General features: G+C 53.6%; 1 protein-coding gene across 3 annotated transcripts in view; it reads left to right on the forward strand.

Annotated features, from left to right (window-relative positions):
- CMIP (c-Maf inducing protein) overlaps positions 1-17,598 on the forward strand; it is a 229,176-nt gene that overhangs the window by 131,706 nt on the left and 79,872 nt on the right. For 2 of the 3 annotated variants that reach the window (XM_077133124.1, XM_077133125.1), the window contains exon 2: positions 8,338-8,463. In XM_077133124.1, the coding sequence (XP_076989239.1) occupies positions 8,338-8,463 (126 nt within the window). Of the gene's footprint in view, positions 1-7,574; positions 7,654-8,337; positions 8,464-17,598 lie in introns of those variants that run through there. The other variant, XM_077133128.1, reaches the window with a different exon arrangement.

Here is a 17,598-nt window from a genome sequence, read left to right on the forward strand (position 1 = left end):
CCCAGAACCTCCATTAATGGTTTGCCACGTGGGATGGGGCACCCACCCTCCCGGGAGGGAGGGTTGTAGGATGCAGGGGCTAGCAGAGGTGGGAGGGAGCCGTGGGGGGCTAGTGGAGGGGAAGGCAGTGCAGACTGGGAGGTGGGTGCGGGGGGCCGCAGGGGTGCATCCCAGCCTCCAGGGAGCATTTGGGCCAGGCGCCAGGCCTCCCTGGGGAGGCCCTGGCAGAACGCAGTGGGAGGGCTGCCCAGCACCAGCGCCCACTGCCAACCCCGTCGGGCCTGGGCTGGGGAGGCTGGCCGACTTGCTGGGGTGTCGCAGCAGCCGCAAGGGACACAGGGACACAGGTTTCTATCCTTCTGACCCACATTGAGGGGTCACACATGAAAGGGGCTCCGTTTGTTGAACGATGACATGAATCCCAGTCCTAGGTGAGCCTCCTGTGGGGACAGCTGGGGACGTCTGGGGACGGCTGGGGCTCTCAGTTTTCTCGTCCGTGAAATTAAGACCAACAGCGCTGACCAGCTGTCAGGTGAGATGTATTCGTTAGGTGGCATACCAGGTAAATGTCAGGTATCATACAAAACTGTGCTGATCACATGTGGCTATCGAAATTTAAATTAAGGGAAATTAAACAAAATTTAAATTTTCATTCCTCATTCACACCATCTGCATTTCAAGTGCTCAGTAGTCACATTTGGCTGTTGCTACTGTATTTTTTTTATAACTTTTTTATTGTATAGTATAACAATATACGAATTGTACATTCATATATACGAATACGTATGTGCATTGTATATACAAATATACAAAGCAAAGAAAGAAAAAAGTAATAGTTTTCAGAGCACTCTTCAACAAGATGTAATAGGGCAGATCCCAGATTTTGTCATGGGCTGATATACCATCATCTCAGATTTTTCCTTCTCGCTGCTCCAGAATATGGGAGGCTAGAAGGAATAAATATTTTTTTATCATCACAGTCGACTTTTCTTTTTTTTTGATAAATAACATGTACAAAAAAGCAACACGTTTCAAAGCATAGCACCACAATTAGTTGTAGAACAGATTTCAGAATTTGGTATGGGTTGCAATTCCACAATTTTAGGTTTTTACTTCTTGTTGCTACTGTATTGAATAGCCCAGACAGCAAATGTATCCATCACCTCAGGACACCCTCCTGGCCAGCACCGACTTGGGGTTCCTAGTCCTTTGGAAGGACTCGGCACCCTCATCCCCACCACCGAGAAAATGAGATAAAACAAAATACCACAAAACATATGAAGGGCATGTATTTTTTTTTTGGCTAATAGATTTTCTTCCTCCAAGCCCTCTTCCCTTTACTTTACCTGTAACTTTAGCAAGCTGGGCCACGTGGTTTCCTTTTGTAGGTCACGATTCGGGGAGGGAAAAGGTGTGTTGGCAGCGATAGGAAGTAGCCCTGGGCCGAGGAGAAAGATTGGAAAACTACAGAACACAAGAATCAGGCTCCACTCCTGGGCCTGCAGGAGGCGTGGTGGGCTGGTGGTCGCACAGCTCCCTTGATGGGGCTTGGCAGTGGGCATGGCCCTGGGGCAGCTGAGTTTCAGCCAGGACCCGTGTGTGGTTTACAGATGCCAGGGTGGGCACAGGAGGTGTTCGCAGAGGTCTGTCCTGCCACTGGGGCCCTCCCTGGCCCATCTAGCAGCGTGTTTTGCTTTTGCTGTATGGTTTTCCCTTTGTGGGATTAGAGGAAACATCAAAATGTTTTGACAGGCCTTTCCCAAATGAGTATCGGGGTGGGGGGGGTCCTGCCCTTCAGGCCGAGCCGGAGATACCATGGGGGCCGGGTGGCAGCCGTCAGGCCCGAGATCCCTGCTGAGCTGGGCCTCGGCGCCTCTGCCCAAGTCCGTGTCTGCAGCGTGCTGCACCCGGCCAGCAAATCCAGCCATGGCCCGAAGGGTCTGGCAGAGGGGACGGACAGAGGTCGCAGTCTTGTTGCTGTGAGAAGGGGTCCTGTATCTGTCCCCCGAAAACAGGGCCTTCTGCATGTCGCCACCGCACCTGCCTCGATTTCTTCTTGGGTGGCTTTGGGATAATGGGCATAAGCCCCTGCCCCCACGGTGCCGTCGGGTTCAACAAGATGCCATATGTGAAGCCCCTGGCAGGCACCTGTCCCGTTTCCACTCGGCAGGGGTGGAGTGCAGAAGCACCTGGGGTGCTTCTTTCCACCGCCACTGCAAACATGTGCAGCGGGGTGGGGCTGGGGGCTGCAGCCCACTCCCCCCCGCCTTCCAGGCCACTGCAGGGCGCCACCACGCAGTGAGGTCAGCCCGACTATGGCCGTGGCTGGGGTTGTCTCAGGAGATGTGGGGTAAGGCCACAGGGAAGGTTGCGAGGGGGCTCCCCACCATCAGACATGGGATTTCTCCTTGGAAGTGGGGGTTTGGAGGTGGGGGGCAGGGGGAGCCAGTCCTCTCATGGCTCCTTCGTCTCCTGGCACCAGGCTGTGCGGTGCCTCCCCTGCGTGCTGCCTCGGTGGCCTCCACGCGTGGGGACAGCAGACGCACCCCCGTGGCTCGCCACGGGCTCCCACACCCCCGGCCTTGGGAGTGCGCTCGCGGACGGGCTTCCTGACCCTGCCTTCTCCTTTCGGGGCACGGGCACCTCTCCCACGTGTGCCTTGGGAGGAAGCCTAGAGCCTTGTCTTGGAGCATCATGACTCATAGTTGCTTCTAGAGATATCGCCATGGAAACCAGCAGGCCGGTTCGGGTGGGGGGAGCTGGTTCCCCAGAAACGCAAGGGGAGGTGGAGGCTGCGCCTTGAGCAGACACCTGGGTCCTTGGGGAGCTGTTTTAGGGGCGACTTTGGTCTCAGCGTCCCTGCCCGCTCCGGCCAGGTGGGGAACCTGGAAAGGTGCCAGGCTGGCGCGCCCGGCTCTGGGGGCTCCCCCCGATCCCGCACTCCTCGCCCCCCATCCAGAAATTGGCAGGGTGGGCATAACCCCTTCCTGGCCTGGAAGAGAAAAGACTCCGGATGGCTCCCCATTATCCCTGAGTGCAGATGGACAGGGAACAGTTTGCTGACCCTTTCCCGGACCCTCGGCACGGCAGCATCCCCAGGGGCCAGGAGCCCGGCTTGCAGGCCTCCCTGTCGCCACCAGCCCGCGTGGAGCTGTCACGGTCCCGGGCGACACCCTACAGGGACCTGCTCCAGCAGAACCGGGGGACCTGGGGGCCAAGCTCGCCAGACCCCTCCACCTCAGCCGGGCTCCCCCATTCACTTTAATATCTCTTTAATGAGAGCAGTTTGGCAACAATGTAAAACATGCTCTTACCCTTTGCCCTAGTAATTCCATTTCTGGGAATCTGGCCTAAGGAAATAATCCTAAATACAAAGCAGAAAAACGTGTTCCACAAGGATGTTCATTGTGGAGTTGTTTATAGCAGCATAAAATGAAGCAAAGGCCCTGCCTCACAGGGGCGGGGAGAAGGGTATGATTAAATAAATGATGGCAGAATAGTTTACAGCCACTCAAAGAATAGTCCTGAAGATTATTTCTCCAAAAATGGGATATGCAGCATTGTGGGTTTATTATTTTTTTCCAAAAGTGGATTACAAAATAATATATATTATAGGATTTTGGCTATGTAAAAAATTATTTATAGAAATTAATCAGGAAATAAATAGAGCCATGTGCTGAAGGCAATATTGATATGATTTTATGTGATTTTATTTTACTCATCATTTTCCAAATTATCTTTAATATTCATGCATTGTCTTTTTAACAGTCAATTATAATTTACATATAGTCAAATTCATTGTTTTTAGTGTACAGATCTGTGAGTTTTGACAATCATACACAGTGAAGTAACCACCACCACAATCAAGATAGAGACTATTTCCATCACCCCCAAAAGTTCCCCCATATTCCTTTGTAATCACCCCCTAAAAGTCCCTTTCCCCACCCTAGCTGCTGGCAACCTGTTTGGGTTTCTGGTCCTAGAGTTCTGCTCATCCCAGGATGTCATATCATCCGAATCACACAACATGTCATACTTTACTTTTAGAAGAAAACCCTTCAGTCTGAAGTCTTCTTAAATAACCTCTGAGAGCTGGATCTCCTGGCTTCCCTCGAGTAGAGGAGAGCTTAGCTCTTCTTTCATCGAATTCAGTCTCTTCCCACCCCCTGCAGGAACCTCTTCCACCACAGCTCTGATTTTCATGTGCAGATTGGCAGAGAACTCTCAGTTTTCTGTAAGACCATCCCAGGATTGTGGAAGTGCCTGGCGCGAAGCGCTGGCTGCCGTCGGGCCCACGGGCCGTGTGGGGGCCCTTGAGTAGTCCCGCTTCCCTTTGCAAGCCCACATGTCCTCCCCTGGGCTCTGATGGTGATGATGATGGCGATGAAGACGATAGTTGCAGTAACACACAGCTCCTCTCTCTCACTTCAACTGCAGCTTTTAAAATAAATCTTTCATTGCTGAATAGTTTTAGATTTGCGGGAAAATTGTGAAAATCACTCAGAGACTTCCCATATACCCCACGGGTGGGTTCCCCTGTTGTGTAATGATGCGTTTGTCACAGCTGATGAACCAGTGTTGACGCATTATTAGTAAAGACCATTCTTGACTTGGATTTCCTTTTTTCGACCTGATGTCGTTTTCTCTTCCGGAATCCCAGATTACCTTCAGTCCTCAGGTCCCCTTCGGTTTCTCTTGGCTGGGACAGTTTCTCAGGCATCCCTTGCATTTGGTGGCCCTGGCAGTGCTACGCAGTGCTGGTGAGGTGTTCGGTGGGCTGCACCTCCTTCGGGGTTTGCCTGGTGTTTTCTCATGGTTAAACTTGGGTTATGGATTTAGGAGAGGAAGACCACAGAGCGACGGGGTCTTTCTCAAACAGGTCATTTTTATTGAGCTCTTCATATGTCCCGGATGTTGTGCTAAGCCCCTGACAGACAGGTGCTTCTTTAACGCTCTGATAATCCTTTCTCTCATTTGACTGCTGGAGAGACAGGCTCAGAGAGGTGCAGTAATTTGCATCCTTACACAGTAAAGTGGTGCAAGTTCAGGTCTCATTCATTCAGGAAACTCTGCTTTTCGCCAGCAGGGCTTCAAATAGTGGAAAAGGAATGCATCTGCTTTTAGAAAACTGTATAGATTTATTTATGCCCAACTCCAGAACGCCTTTGTTGCAACTTATGATTAAGGCCATGCTAAGAAAGCTAAAGCAGAGGTGGGAAATCAGGGTCACGAAGAAGAGGAAGCCCGTGTCGCAAACCATATGACTCACTAACGTCTGCCGTGTCGCCGTCCCCTTGCATGTCGCTGTCACCGTGTGTCGCCATGGGCTGGGCCGCTGGGGAGGCAGGGCCCGTCGGGATGCAGGTGTCGGGGGGCGGGGGGGCTGTGGTGGGAGCTAGCAGCCTCAGGGTTCCTACTTATGTGCACACGGCGTGGTTCTAAAGGAACAAGGCTGGTCACTCGTCAGGTTTGAGTAATCACGTTCCTTGCTTCGTGGTCACGACACAGCCCTGCTGTCTGTGGCTGCGCTCGCGCTTGCGCTGGCCGGGGCTTTGGGACAGGGTTTTCATTTCTCTGTACCGCTTGGTGCAGCTCAGTGATTTTCCAGATGCTTCGGATGACCACATCGCAGCCCGTTCCTCCGGCCTTCGTGTGCATCGGGGGTTCGGGGAGGCTGGGGCTCGGAGGATGATGGGACCTGTAAGAGGAAGGGAGGTAGATGGGGCCCAGCAAAGAAGGGGCACTGGGCTACCCAGCGGCCTGCGGCAGGCGCACTGCCTCCAAAGGACAGACAGCATCTTCCCAAGTGCACTATGGGTAGCGATCATAGGTAGGACACAGGCGAACCTTTTTATATTTTAGTAAAATATTCATTCATTCATTAAGAAAATAAGTACCTCTTAAGTACTAGGCATCTTTTGGTGCTTGGAACAAAGCAGGGCGAAAACTGCTACCGCTGCGGTGCTGCCGCCTAAGCAAGGGGAGAGAGACAATAAGTTACAGATGCAAATCAAGACTTGACCATAGGTCAGGATGAACACTGAGCCCAGCCCTCCAGCCCCTCAGACTGCTGATTTCCCTGATGCTGCCCAGGACAAGATGTCCTGTTAGGGCTGAGTCGTTTATTGCTGAAGATTGAGAACATAACAGCACAGGGGGCACGGAGCAGGGCAGAACGGGGAAGGGGAGCCCCACTGGCTGACTCGGGGAGGGGCTGACATCAAGAGAGCCATCCTGGTGGGGACACTGAGGCCACACTGGGCTGGTGGCCTGGGGGCTGGGCTGAACTGGGCAGGGAGACGGGCAGGATTCATTCGGCTCCCTCCTCCCTGCGCCCACTGGGTCCGCAGCCCAGTGTCACCTGCTGGGACCCGTGGGGGAGCTACTCCCGCGTCCGCCCTCTCCCCCCGGGTCTGTCTGTCCTCCACGCGCAGACCCAGTGAGGCCGGTAAACTTACCGAAAAGCCCCACAATGGCTCCGTCCTCTGGGGGTGACACCCGGCCCCGGGATGTGGCCCCGCCCATCACCCCGTGTCACTGCCCACCGGCCCCAGCCCGTGCCCGCCGTCATGCCCTGGCCTGCCCGTCCCCTCAGTCACCCTGCCGTGGCCCCAGCCATCTGAACAGCCACCACCCGCCATCTCTTCTAAGGCTACTCCGACCGTTCCGCGGTTGTTTATTTCTCTAGGTGCAATGTTTGTTTATGTGCCCTGCTGGCTCAAGGAGGGAAGGATGTCGCCTGCCGTGTTCCCTGCTGCATCCCCAGCACCCTACATGGGGCCCGGAACTCAATAGATGCATGATAAATATCTGTTGGAAGCGAATGAATGAATGAGACACCCCCCCCACGCGCTTACTTCCAGAACCTGGGGGCTGATCATGTCAGGGAAGTCGAGGCAGCCCCAGTCGTCAACCTCGCCTCCCATATCTCAACTTTGGCACGCATGATGGAAATTTTTTTAAAAAGCAATGGAGGCATTACTTTTACAACTGTTCTATAAATTTGGAATTGTTTCAAAATTAAAAGTTAAAAAAAAAAGTGAAAGAAAGCCATGGCTGTGGCCCTAGACCCTGACGGGAGAGTTAGCTTGCTGGTCCACGTTCTTTGAATTGCGTTCCCCCATTGCTTCCAGCAGGGCCTGAACTCAGTCCTGGCCGCGCCCCATCAGGGGGACCTTGGACAAGTCACATGACCTCCTGGACCTCAGCAGCCTCATCTGTGCACTGGGCTGGTCACAGGAGGGTTTTGGGGATGGAGTAAGACCCTGCCTGCCAAGTGCCTGGGTGGGTGCTGGGAACCTGGGAGCGTGGGGGAGGGGCCTGTCTTGCCTCTTCTTGGCTCTGCTCCACTTGTCTCTGCTTCTCCTGATCTCCAGCTTTTGGGGCCACCTAACGAGAACAGCACCCTAGACTGGTGGCCAGCGTGCCCCCCTGGCTCCTGGAACCTTCTCTCCAGGGCACTGAGACTCAGCAAGCAATGAGTGGCCGTGAATTTGTGTTGCCCCAGCCCCACCCACAGCATCAGCCAATAATAGCTGCTGTCATTCTCTCTTTCAACACATATTGCTGAGCCCTTGCCATCTGCCAGAGCTTGCAGTCCAGCCAGGGAGGCAGACATTAAACAGAGAATTATACAATATGAGTCTACAAATGGTGAGATAGGGTGGAGATAAGCATGTGTGATGGGGTCTGCAAGAGAGTGGGGGTCCCCCAAAAGTTCTGTTGAGCTGAAGCCTAGAGAGTTGCCGAGGAGACAGCTGGGGTAGGGGTGTGAGAAGGGGCGTCCCGGGGTCTGCGGCTCGGGAACAGGAACATGGATTGTATTGTTGGGGTGCTGGGAGCCAGTGAAGGATGTTGACCAGGGGAGTTGCCGTCTTCGAACGTTGCCCTGGAGATTGAGTGGAAAAGAGCAGAACGGTACTGGAGAGGGAAGGCAGTGAAGCCTGTGGGGCCGCCGTTGGGTCTTCTGTGCCGGAGGTGATGGTGGCTGGGAGACGGTACAGGTTGGAGGGACCCAGACTCCATCCTGTGCAGACCCTGCCGATGCCGAGATGAACTGTGCACAGTGATGGCCTCAGGGGCTCCCCAGTTAGGCCCGAGTCTGCACACCCAAACATCGAGTATGGATTTCCACCGTGCCAGTTGCCCCTCTCAGCTGGATGCCACCAGCAGGGAAAGACAGGGTTTCCTTTGGTCCCCAAAGTTGCCTAATATCTGTGCCACCTCGGTTTGCTTGTCACCAGGGTGGGGATGTTTTCAGGAACCTTTTTCTGAGGGCTGGATGTTATACTTGATCTTGTAACCAATGCATGTGTTTTCTCTTTCTTTTTGCTACAGCCAACTGGGTACATGGAAAACTCAGTGTCCTACAGTGCTATTGAAGACGTTCAGCTGCTGTCCTGGGAGAACGCCCCGAAGTACTGTTTACAGCTCACAATTCCTGGGGGAACTGTCCTACTGCAGGTAGGATAAATAAACATGAGTAAGCAGTTTCTTCTCCCTCATGCCCACTCTCGCCCTCCACTTTTCCCTTGGAGAGAGACAACTAACTACCAGGGGGAAAGGCTGTTTAACTTAGGGTTTTTTTCCCCTTCAAGTATATCAGAGGTGTAAACTGGGACTCATGAGAGGGTGGGGTGGGGTATGCACATGGATTGAGCTCCTACTGCATACTGGGCACAGTCTTGGAGCTTTGCTTGTTAGCCTTTTCTCCTAATGAGCTTTACTGGTTTCTCCTAACAGAACTTGATTTCCATCGTACAGATGGGGAAACTGAGGCACGCAGATTGGTTGTTAGGCCTTAGAAGCCTGTGAAAAGAAAATGAGCCACAGATGCTACCTTTTGCTATACTTTAAGTGAGGGGGCTTCTTCTTTTTATCTAGTTTTTTTAGACTCCCATGGAAGTGTGCGCTCTTTCCTCAGAAAAATGCTCATGGTTGGAAATGACAAAAGCACAATTGTGACAAAAGGAGAATTTAATGCTGCAACTGTATTAAAGTAACTTGGAAGTCCAAGAGAGAATTTCAGGCATAGCTGGATCCATGGGCCAAATTATGTCATTAATACTCGTCTTTGGCTCTGCTTCCTTGCATTAGCTTCACTGACATGCAGGGTCTCTCCCTGCATGTGGAAAAATGAGCCACTGGCAGCCACAAGCCACGCCCTGAAAGAAATGGGGCCTTGTTTCCCAGAGGTTTCTTTTTATAAAATCTCTTGGAAGATCCTGAGTGGTTTTGCTGCAGTCCCATGCACCCCTGTCCCCCTGCCATGGGATGCTGCGTGCTCCCATGGTAACCCTACCATGCGGGGGGAGGGAGAAGCCCACTGAGGAAGGAGTAGTGGCAGGCAAAAATGAATGGCCACCAAAGCACATGCATAAGACATGCTAGATGGAGCATCAGTGGGATCCACCCCAAACTCCAGGCAAGGATGCCAAGGCAGAAGCTCCTCTTCTAGAAAAAACTTATTCTCATCAGTGGAAGGAAGGTTGACATTGACCTTTCTTTTAAGAGTTATTTTTTCTTTCTAACCCTGTCACTCCAGGGAGCCCTTCTCTTAGCCCACAGAGATGCTCTCTGAACATCTCTCTTCAAGTGGCCGGTGGATTGTGTCTCCACGTTGGAGCTAAGAGCCCCGCAGTCTGCTCCTGGGGCGTATCGAGCTCGGCAGGCCGTGTTGAACAGCTGAACACCATTTAGGAAAAGCCCATACGCGTCTCTCTCAGAGGGCTGCAAAAGCCACCCTGTCCCCAGGCTATTTTCTTCTTAAATCTCTCACACTCTCGAAGTTTGTCTTTCCTTCCCCATCTCCCTCACCATTTCCCTCTTCCCCCCCAGCCAACAAAGCTTCTCTCGCTGCCTGTCCTTTCCTCCACTCACCTCTGTTACAGAGAGCAGCGCAGCCCCTCCTGACAGCCGCCCCTCCCGCCACTTGCCTGCTTGAGGACTCAGCCCAAAGCCTGTGGAGGGGGTGGTAGCCCCAGGCCTCCATGGGTGACTGGGGGAGTGGGAGTGGGAGACTGGGTGGTCAACAACAGGATTCTATGGCAAGCGAGAGAGGGAAGCCTGAGAATGTTCCATTGGATGATTTTCATACCGTCACAGCGTTCCTCTCTGCTGAGCAAAGCTGCCAGTGGCCCCATCCCTGAAGAGCTCCTGTCCCTCCCGGGAGACAGACAGAGCCATAAACAAATGACTGCTGAGCTGATGGCCTGGCCCAGAGGGACGGACCCAGAGGAGAGAGTGACTCATCTGTCCTGGGGGTGCCAGAGAAGGCTCCCCACAGGCGGTGACATTAGAGCTGGGTCCAGAGGGATGAGGAGGAGTGTGCCTGGGCAGAGGGAATGATGGGTGCAGACCGTGAACATGTGGGGGGAGGTGTTTGCTCTGGCCGGAGGGGAGGGTGAGGTGGGCAACAGGGCCTTGTGGGAAGCGTCTGGAGCTGTGGGGTCCTGGCCTTGTTAGTCAGATTAACAAGCCACGTGCTGTATTTATTCTGAGGGCAATAGGGAGCCATTGGAAGCTCTTAAGGGATAGCAGGGATGCAGCAGGGTCAGCATGTGCTTGAGAGGGATCACCTCTGAGTCAGGCTGGGTCTGCGAGTGGCAGAGAGCTGCAGTGGGGGAGACAGGAGGGAGGGAAATGCTTGAACTAGTGCATTAAGAGAAGGTAACCCCCCCCCCCAGTGCTTTTTGTCCCAGCTGTGGAGGTCTCCTGCTCTGCCAGCAGAAGGGGCAGACCCTATGGCCAGGGAAGGCCAGAGCAGCAGGACTTCCTCCCCGTGCCCCCCACCCTGGGGACAGAAGGGCAGTGAGACTGCTGGCGATGCCGGTCCTGGGATGTCCCTTTAACCCTGGTGGTGGCCACGAGCCCAGCTGTGATGATTCGCCCGCCGGGCTGTGTCCGGCCAAGGCCTCGCGTCAGCGCTCCCTCTGCGGGGGGCGGGCCCCCAGCATCCCCTCCAGGAGCCAGAGGCTGGAGCAGGAGAGGACAGGGAGGAAGGAGAGGACGAGGAGGAAGGAGAGGACGAGGAGGAGGAGGCTGCTCCTCCACCCAGAGCTGGACGCCCCGCTCCGGCCGCGCAGGCAGCTGCACCTTCCGCCCCCCTCACCCAGGGCAGCCAGGTGGGTGCGCCCCCACCCCAGCCCACGCCGGCTCCGTCAGGCCAGGGGAGGCAGGCCCGGATCAGCTCCTGCTTTGCGGGTCTGTACGCCCTCCTCCCCTCTACCTCCTGAAGAAGTCTCTCCAGGGATTCATGGGGGCCTGTGGCTGGCTCATGTAAATGGGCTCCAGCCCATCTTGGAGGTAGTTTCCGGGCTGGGAGGTCCATGGGGCTATGGGGAGTCCAGGGGACACCCCAAGCCCCTAAGGGGGTGCCTGTGAGGTGCTGGGCAGGGCTTTCTTCAGCATGAGCTCCTCTGGATGTGGCTTTAGCTGGCTGTGGGCTTGTCCTCATTCCCGCTGACACAGAACCACGGCGCCGTAGAGTGTAGCCCCTGCAGCCCTGGGGATGGAGCTTCCCTGCTCTGGGGTAGGGAGGGCCGAGAAGCAGCAGGTGTGCCGTGGCAAGGACGATTCGAAGAGCTTCACCTGGGTGCCTCCGGCCAGGTGACACCCTGTTCAGGTGCCCAGGACAGGGGCCCTGGCCATATGGTTGTTGACATTTCAACTTAATTTGTCAAATCAAGTTAGAAACTCAGGTGCCGCTGGTGCGCTTGAACTGGGCAGTGCGGGTCTGGAACATTCCATCATTACAGAAAGTTCTTTGGGATGGCACTGGACCCTAGAAACTTTTTGTTTTGACCTCAGACTCCATGCACTGGACCCCCTCCCAGGGGCAATAACCTTGTCATCGCCGGGCATTCTTTAGTCTTTCAGCACCTCTGCAAACCCTAATAGCATCCCATCCTGCTGCAAGCTCCTTTCTGCTTGGGGACGTCAGGGGCCGGTGTCCCTTCCCTATCCCAGCCTGCCGCAGCCTTTCCTGACTTGCTCTCTTTCATTTCCCTGTATCCGTCTGTCTGTTGTCCTCTGTCTCCCTGACAATTTTTTCCCTCCATGTGTCTTTCTCCTCCTTTTTCTCTCTTTACCTCTTGCTGTATTTCACTCTCAGTATCTCTCCAGGCCTCCCTGGGATTTTTTTTCTCGTTGTCTTTTCCAGGCTTCTATGACACTTTCCACCTGCCCGCCTTTCTCTCTGTGCATGGCTGCCTCCCTTTGTCTCTGTCTCTCCCCTGTTCTCTCCACTCCTCCCTCTTCTCTCTTCCTGGGGACTGCTTTGTTAGACTTGGAATCAGTGTCTCCCTAGACATCGGGGAGCTGGCCCATGTATGTTCGAGGAAGGGTAGGAGACAGTTTTAGGCACATGTGCCTTCTCCCCAGCTTCAGAGGCACTGAGCAGTTTGAATTGCCAGAGGGAGGCACCCAGCTTCTCAGCGTGGGTCCGTCTACTGTGTTTCTGGATGCTTTGTGTTCCACCTGCGCTCCCCCAATGTGGCGACAATAGAATCCCCAGCTGCAAAGAGGACGCACTGGGTTTCCTTCTTCCCTTCCTGTCCGTTCTGCTCAGGTCGCACTGAGGGGGCCACCTCCAGAAATACAGCCAGGGCAGGACGCCAGCACCCCTGGGCCTGCCTTCCTGACTGCAGGGGTGAGGCAGCGGGCCTGATGGCAGATCGTCTTCTGAGAACTGTCACCCATCCATAAACAGGGACAGATCCCACTGCTCCTAAAACAGAGTTTCGGGCAAGGCCGGGAGCATGGAGGCACTCCTTCTCGAAAGTGGGCTCTTCCCACCGACATTGCAGAAGTCCCCCACTAAGAGGGTAACTGTTTACCCCAAACACTGGCAGCAGGGACAGGGTGGGGTTCCCTTCTTACTGGAAGCTGTATAGAAAGCCCTTTCCGGTTTGGGAAGCAGGTGTTTTTTTTCCCCCCTATGAAGTCAGCCTGGAGAAGGAGAGCTTGGGAACTGGCACCCACGGTGCCCTCTGAGCTGTTTTCCTCACCTCTCGAGACAATGCAACAATGAGAGCATTTGGCAACCTTGGAGGCGGAAATTAGGCAGAATTTGCCTGGCCCGGGGCCCTTTCGTCTCTATGAGAAGTCAGAAGGCCTGAGCCGGCCACACGGCCCGATGCTTATGGTGGGGGCAAGGGGTCCTTTCTCAGGGTTAAGTCTCTGCTGCTCTTGGTGATCTTTGGGAATCTGAGCCCTGCCTGGGGACCCTAAGGGGCTGGGTTGGCCTGGTCCAGCTGCCTGCACAGCAGGGGAGCCTCTTCCCCTTTGCTTGGAAGGCCCTCAGAGAGGCCCACGCTGGGATTCGGGGAGTCTCCCAGCAGCCTCTGACCTTCTAAACTAGGAGAAATTCTAAACTAAACAAGCCCAAGGAAGGAGCAGTTTATGGCCCACCTTTGTCACAGCCTGTCTGACTCTGTCTAAGAGGGAAGTGGTCGTGAGCAGATGGGTGGCAGCGCCCCCTCTCCTGGAGGGAAGCTGTGGCCCACCCCCTTGTTTGTGAGGTGCGGCCTCCCTGGAAATCGCAGTGGGGTGGCAGTCCTTCCTCCCCTCTTTCACCAGCAGGGCTGCTGTGGGGAAATAATGCTTTTAGGTTTCCCAGCCTAACTCCAGGAATCCAGAAGAGCTCAGTGCCTCCCTCTCCTGCTCCAGGATTGGGTAGCAGGAAGAGCAGTCCATGGGGTCAGAGGGACCTGAGTTCCATCCCAGCCCTGCCACGCACGAGTCTTGTCACCCTGAGCAGCAGAAAGAACCTCCTGGGCCTCATTTGCTGTAACTGTGAACTTGGCACATGATGCCCATCTCCTTGGGCGTTGTGAAGATCAGACATATTATATATAAAATGCTTAGCATGGTGCTTGGCACATATAAGCATTTAGGAAAAGACCACTATGATTATTTCCAGAGCCACAGTTCAACACAGGGCTCTGGATACAAGAGAGAGTATGAAGGCTGAAGAGTTCTTTTGAAGTTCTGTTGGACATGAAAGTTTCTTCAGCGGGTAGAATGGGTGTAGCAATGCTTCATCCATGCACCCATGCATCCGCCTATGCATGTATCCATCTAATCATTCATTTACTCATTCAACAAGTGAATCAGTTGCTCATCTGACATATTTTTCTGTTTTCTGTGTTCACAGTAGTGCATAAGTCAGATATAGTCTCTGACCTCAGAGCACCCACAGCCTAGAGGGGAAGAGGGACACCAAGCAGGTGATTCCAGGACATTGTGATGGTGCGGTGCCCACTGCTGTGAAACACTAGCAGGGGCACCTGATTTGGCCCCTGTTGGAAAGAGAGAAAGCCACAGAAAGAAAGGTCTTCTGGAGAAAGGGTGTTTCCAGTGAGATCGGAAGAGTAAATAGAGGTCACCAGGCAATGGAGGGAGATAGGGTGCAGGTGGCACATTCTTGGTGAAGAGTACACTATGTGTGAGAGCCGGAGGAGAGAGCAGGGAATTGGTGAGGAAATAGGAGATGTTCAGCAGGACTGAGGCTTATGAGGAAGGAGGGAAGCAGAGTCACAGGCAGGCGAGGGGCTGGGCAAGGCAGAGCCTTGCAGTTTGCAGTGAGAGGTCCCCCATACAGATAGTTTGGGACATGTCAGGCTCACCAGGACCAGGAAAATCTAGCCATCGTTTGAGGCCTTGGACCCTCTATGGCAAGCTGGCAGCATCCCCTCTCCCACAGCCCAACGGGCACTACCCCTGGAGGGTGCCTAGAATCTCCAGGTAGACAGGTCTGTGCTGACAAGAACTCAGTGCCTGGCAGGAGCCTCCACAGAAACCCAGAGGCCCAGGCTGAGCCCAGAGGTGGGGAGGAGAGGAGGAGAGGAGGGCAGCCTTCAGCTCTTGGAGGGATCAGAACCTGTGGACACGCCTTCCCCCATCTCTGGCCGTTCCTGGAAAAGCTGCTGAAGGCTGCAGGGACCAGAGGGTGGGACAACAGTGGATGCTGTCTTTCAAAGCACAAAACGGGCAGATGCATTTTTTTCACAGGGCTTGGCCTGGGGGTGCATGCTTCCATGTGTTGTCACACTTCCTTCTCACAACTAAACATGGGGCAGGAGTGATGCTTTCCATTTCCAGATGAGGAACCGAGGCTTAGAAGGGTTTAAGTACCTCACCCAGTTTCATGGAGCTGGTGGAGAGCGCCGTCTCTCTAAGCCTCGGTTTCCTCATCTATAAGTTGGGTGAGTAATAATAATAGCTAGCTTCGAAGGCTGTTGGGAGGGCCGTTGTGATAGTGTACGATGCCCGAAACATAGGGAGCCCTAGGGAAAATGTTAGCTGCTGCTACTGTTTCGTATTTCCTGGACATTTATTGAGCATCTGGTGTGTACCCTCTATTCACATATCTGGCACATTATCTCAGGTCATACTGTACATGACAGGTGCGCTTAGCTCCATCCTAACTGATAATAAGAGCAGTAATATCTGCGGTGGGCAGAACCACCCCATCCCCACCCCCCATACACACTCATACACACACACACACACCCCAAGACATCCACATTGTCATCCCTGAAACCTGCGACTCTGTTACCTGACTTGACAAAAGGGGCTTTGCAGCAGAGGCCAAGATCAGGATCTTGGGGTAGGAGATTATCCTGTGTTAACTGTGGGTCCAAGGTCATTGCAAGGTCCTTACTAAGAGGGAGGCGGGAGTATCAGAGTCAGAGGAGTGTGAGGACCAAGCAGAGCTCAGAGTGGGAGAAAGCTCGGGGGATGCTAGACTGCTGGCTTTGAAGATGAAGGAGGGGCCTTGAACCAAGGAATGTGAGTGGCATCTAGAAGCTGCAGCAGGCAAGGAAACCAGTTCTCCCTAGAGCCTCCAGAAGAAACACCTTGATTTAACCCATTTCACACTTCTGCTTCCAGAATTATAAGATAATAAATGTGTTGTTTTAAGCCCATAAATATGTGGCAATTTGTTATAGTCACAATAGAAAACTAATGCAATATCAAATAATAAGAGCGTATGAAGTGGCAAACATATAAATCTTTACATATGTTAACTAATTTAACCCAGAAACCCTATTGGTGTAGGTATTTTTGTAATTCCCATTTTGTAGGTGAGGAAAAAGATGCTCAAAGAAGTTAAATGGCCAGTCTAAGAGCACACAGTGGGAAAGTATCATTAAACAGTGGGGTGCCAGTGAATTTGTAACAGCTGGCTCTCCAAGGAAGAGAGAGCCCTGAGTGGTAGCATTTGCCGGTTTTTGTGGTGTAAATACTCTTATTATAACCAGTTTCCAGCTACTGACTTGACACCACCGAATTCAGAGTTGGAAAGAGATGAGCACAGATTTTTCTTGTGAACCAATTCATGCTGGCTCCAGCACAGAACTGATTATGAAAGGGGTTAAAGTTGGATCTGTTGGGCAAGCAACAGGCCTTATTTATCTTTAGATATGTTTTTTTGTCTCCCATAACACCTTGGTTAGGATCTGGGCACAGTAAGTGCTCAGAATGTGTTGAGATTGATGCCAACCACGAAAGAGAAAAATCGGCTCATCAGAGCAGCGGATCTAGAAACAAGACCCTGCTCCCCAGGAGCCCGGAGCCCACTCAGCGATCCCTTCGCTGGGTCCTGGGGACAGTGGGGGACAGAATGTGTACGCTTCTTCCCTGGAGCAGTTGCACACAGGAGCATTCCCGGGGTCAGGGCCAGGGGCCCAGAAGAAGGAGGCAGGCGTGCCTCTCCCCATCCTTCACGGCTCCCTCTGCTCTTGTCACTCTTCAGTCTTCATTTGGGCCCAGCCAGTGACAGGGCCAGGCAGTGCCTGGCCTCGCTGTGGGCCTGCAGAGCCAGTGGACAGCCCTCTGCAGTGCTGAGCCACCTGTCCTCACGGCTGTGCTGCGGGGGCAGGTCAGCACGGACTTGGTGACTTAAAGCAGCACAAAGCGCTAGAGCCAAAGCACGAATCTCACAGGACTAAAGTCAGGGTGTCGGTGGGGCTGGTTTTTTCTGGAAACCTTAGCGGAGAATCCATTTCCTTGCCGTTCCTGCTTCCTGAGGCTGCCCACATTTCATTGGCTTGTGGCTCCATCATCCAACCTCTGCTTTGGTCCCTGACTCTGACTCTTCTGCTTCTCTCTTCTCAAGACCCCGGTGATTACCTCCTCCCACCCAGACAGTCTGGGCTAATCTCTCATCTCTGGGTTCTTAGTCACATCTGCTAGGCCCCTTTTGCTGTGTCAGGTCACCTGGTCACAGGATTAGGACACGCATGTGTTTGAGGGGGTGGTACTCTGCCTGCCCCAGCTCCCCATCTCTCTGGCCATCTTGGTGTCAGAAGTGGTTGTGGGCCAGGGGTGGGCAGGAGTGGCTTCCAGCACCTCTTTCCAACTCTGATTTACTGTCACTCCCGTGGCAGGGAGGAACCAGCTGAGGTGAGAATGTGCACATCATGGAAATCTGGCAAATGCTACAGCCTGAGGCTTTTTTATTCTAGGAGCTTGTTAAGTATTCATCAGCACACTGCTGGCCAAGACTGCTGAGATGCTGTGAGCTCCTGTCTTAGGGTGTCTTGCCTGTGCCCAGCTCTGGGTTTGGTCAGCACCCCACTCGGATTATCTCAG

This window comes from Tamandua tetradactyla, chromosome 16 (assembly GCF_023851605.1).
Source record: "Tamandua tetradactyla isolate mTamTet1 chromosome 16, mTamTet1.pri, whole genome shotgun sequence".
In the NCBI taxonomy this organism is placed as follows: Eukaryota; Metazoa; Chordata; class Mammalia; order Pilosa; family Myrmecophagidae; genus Tamandua; species Tamandua tetradactyla.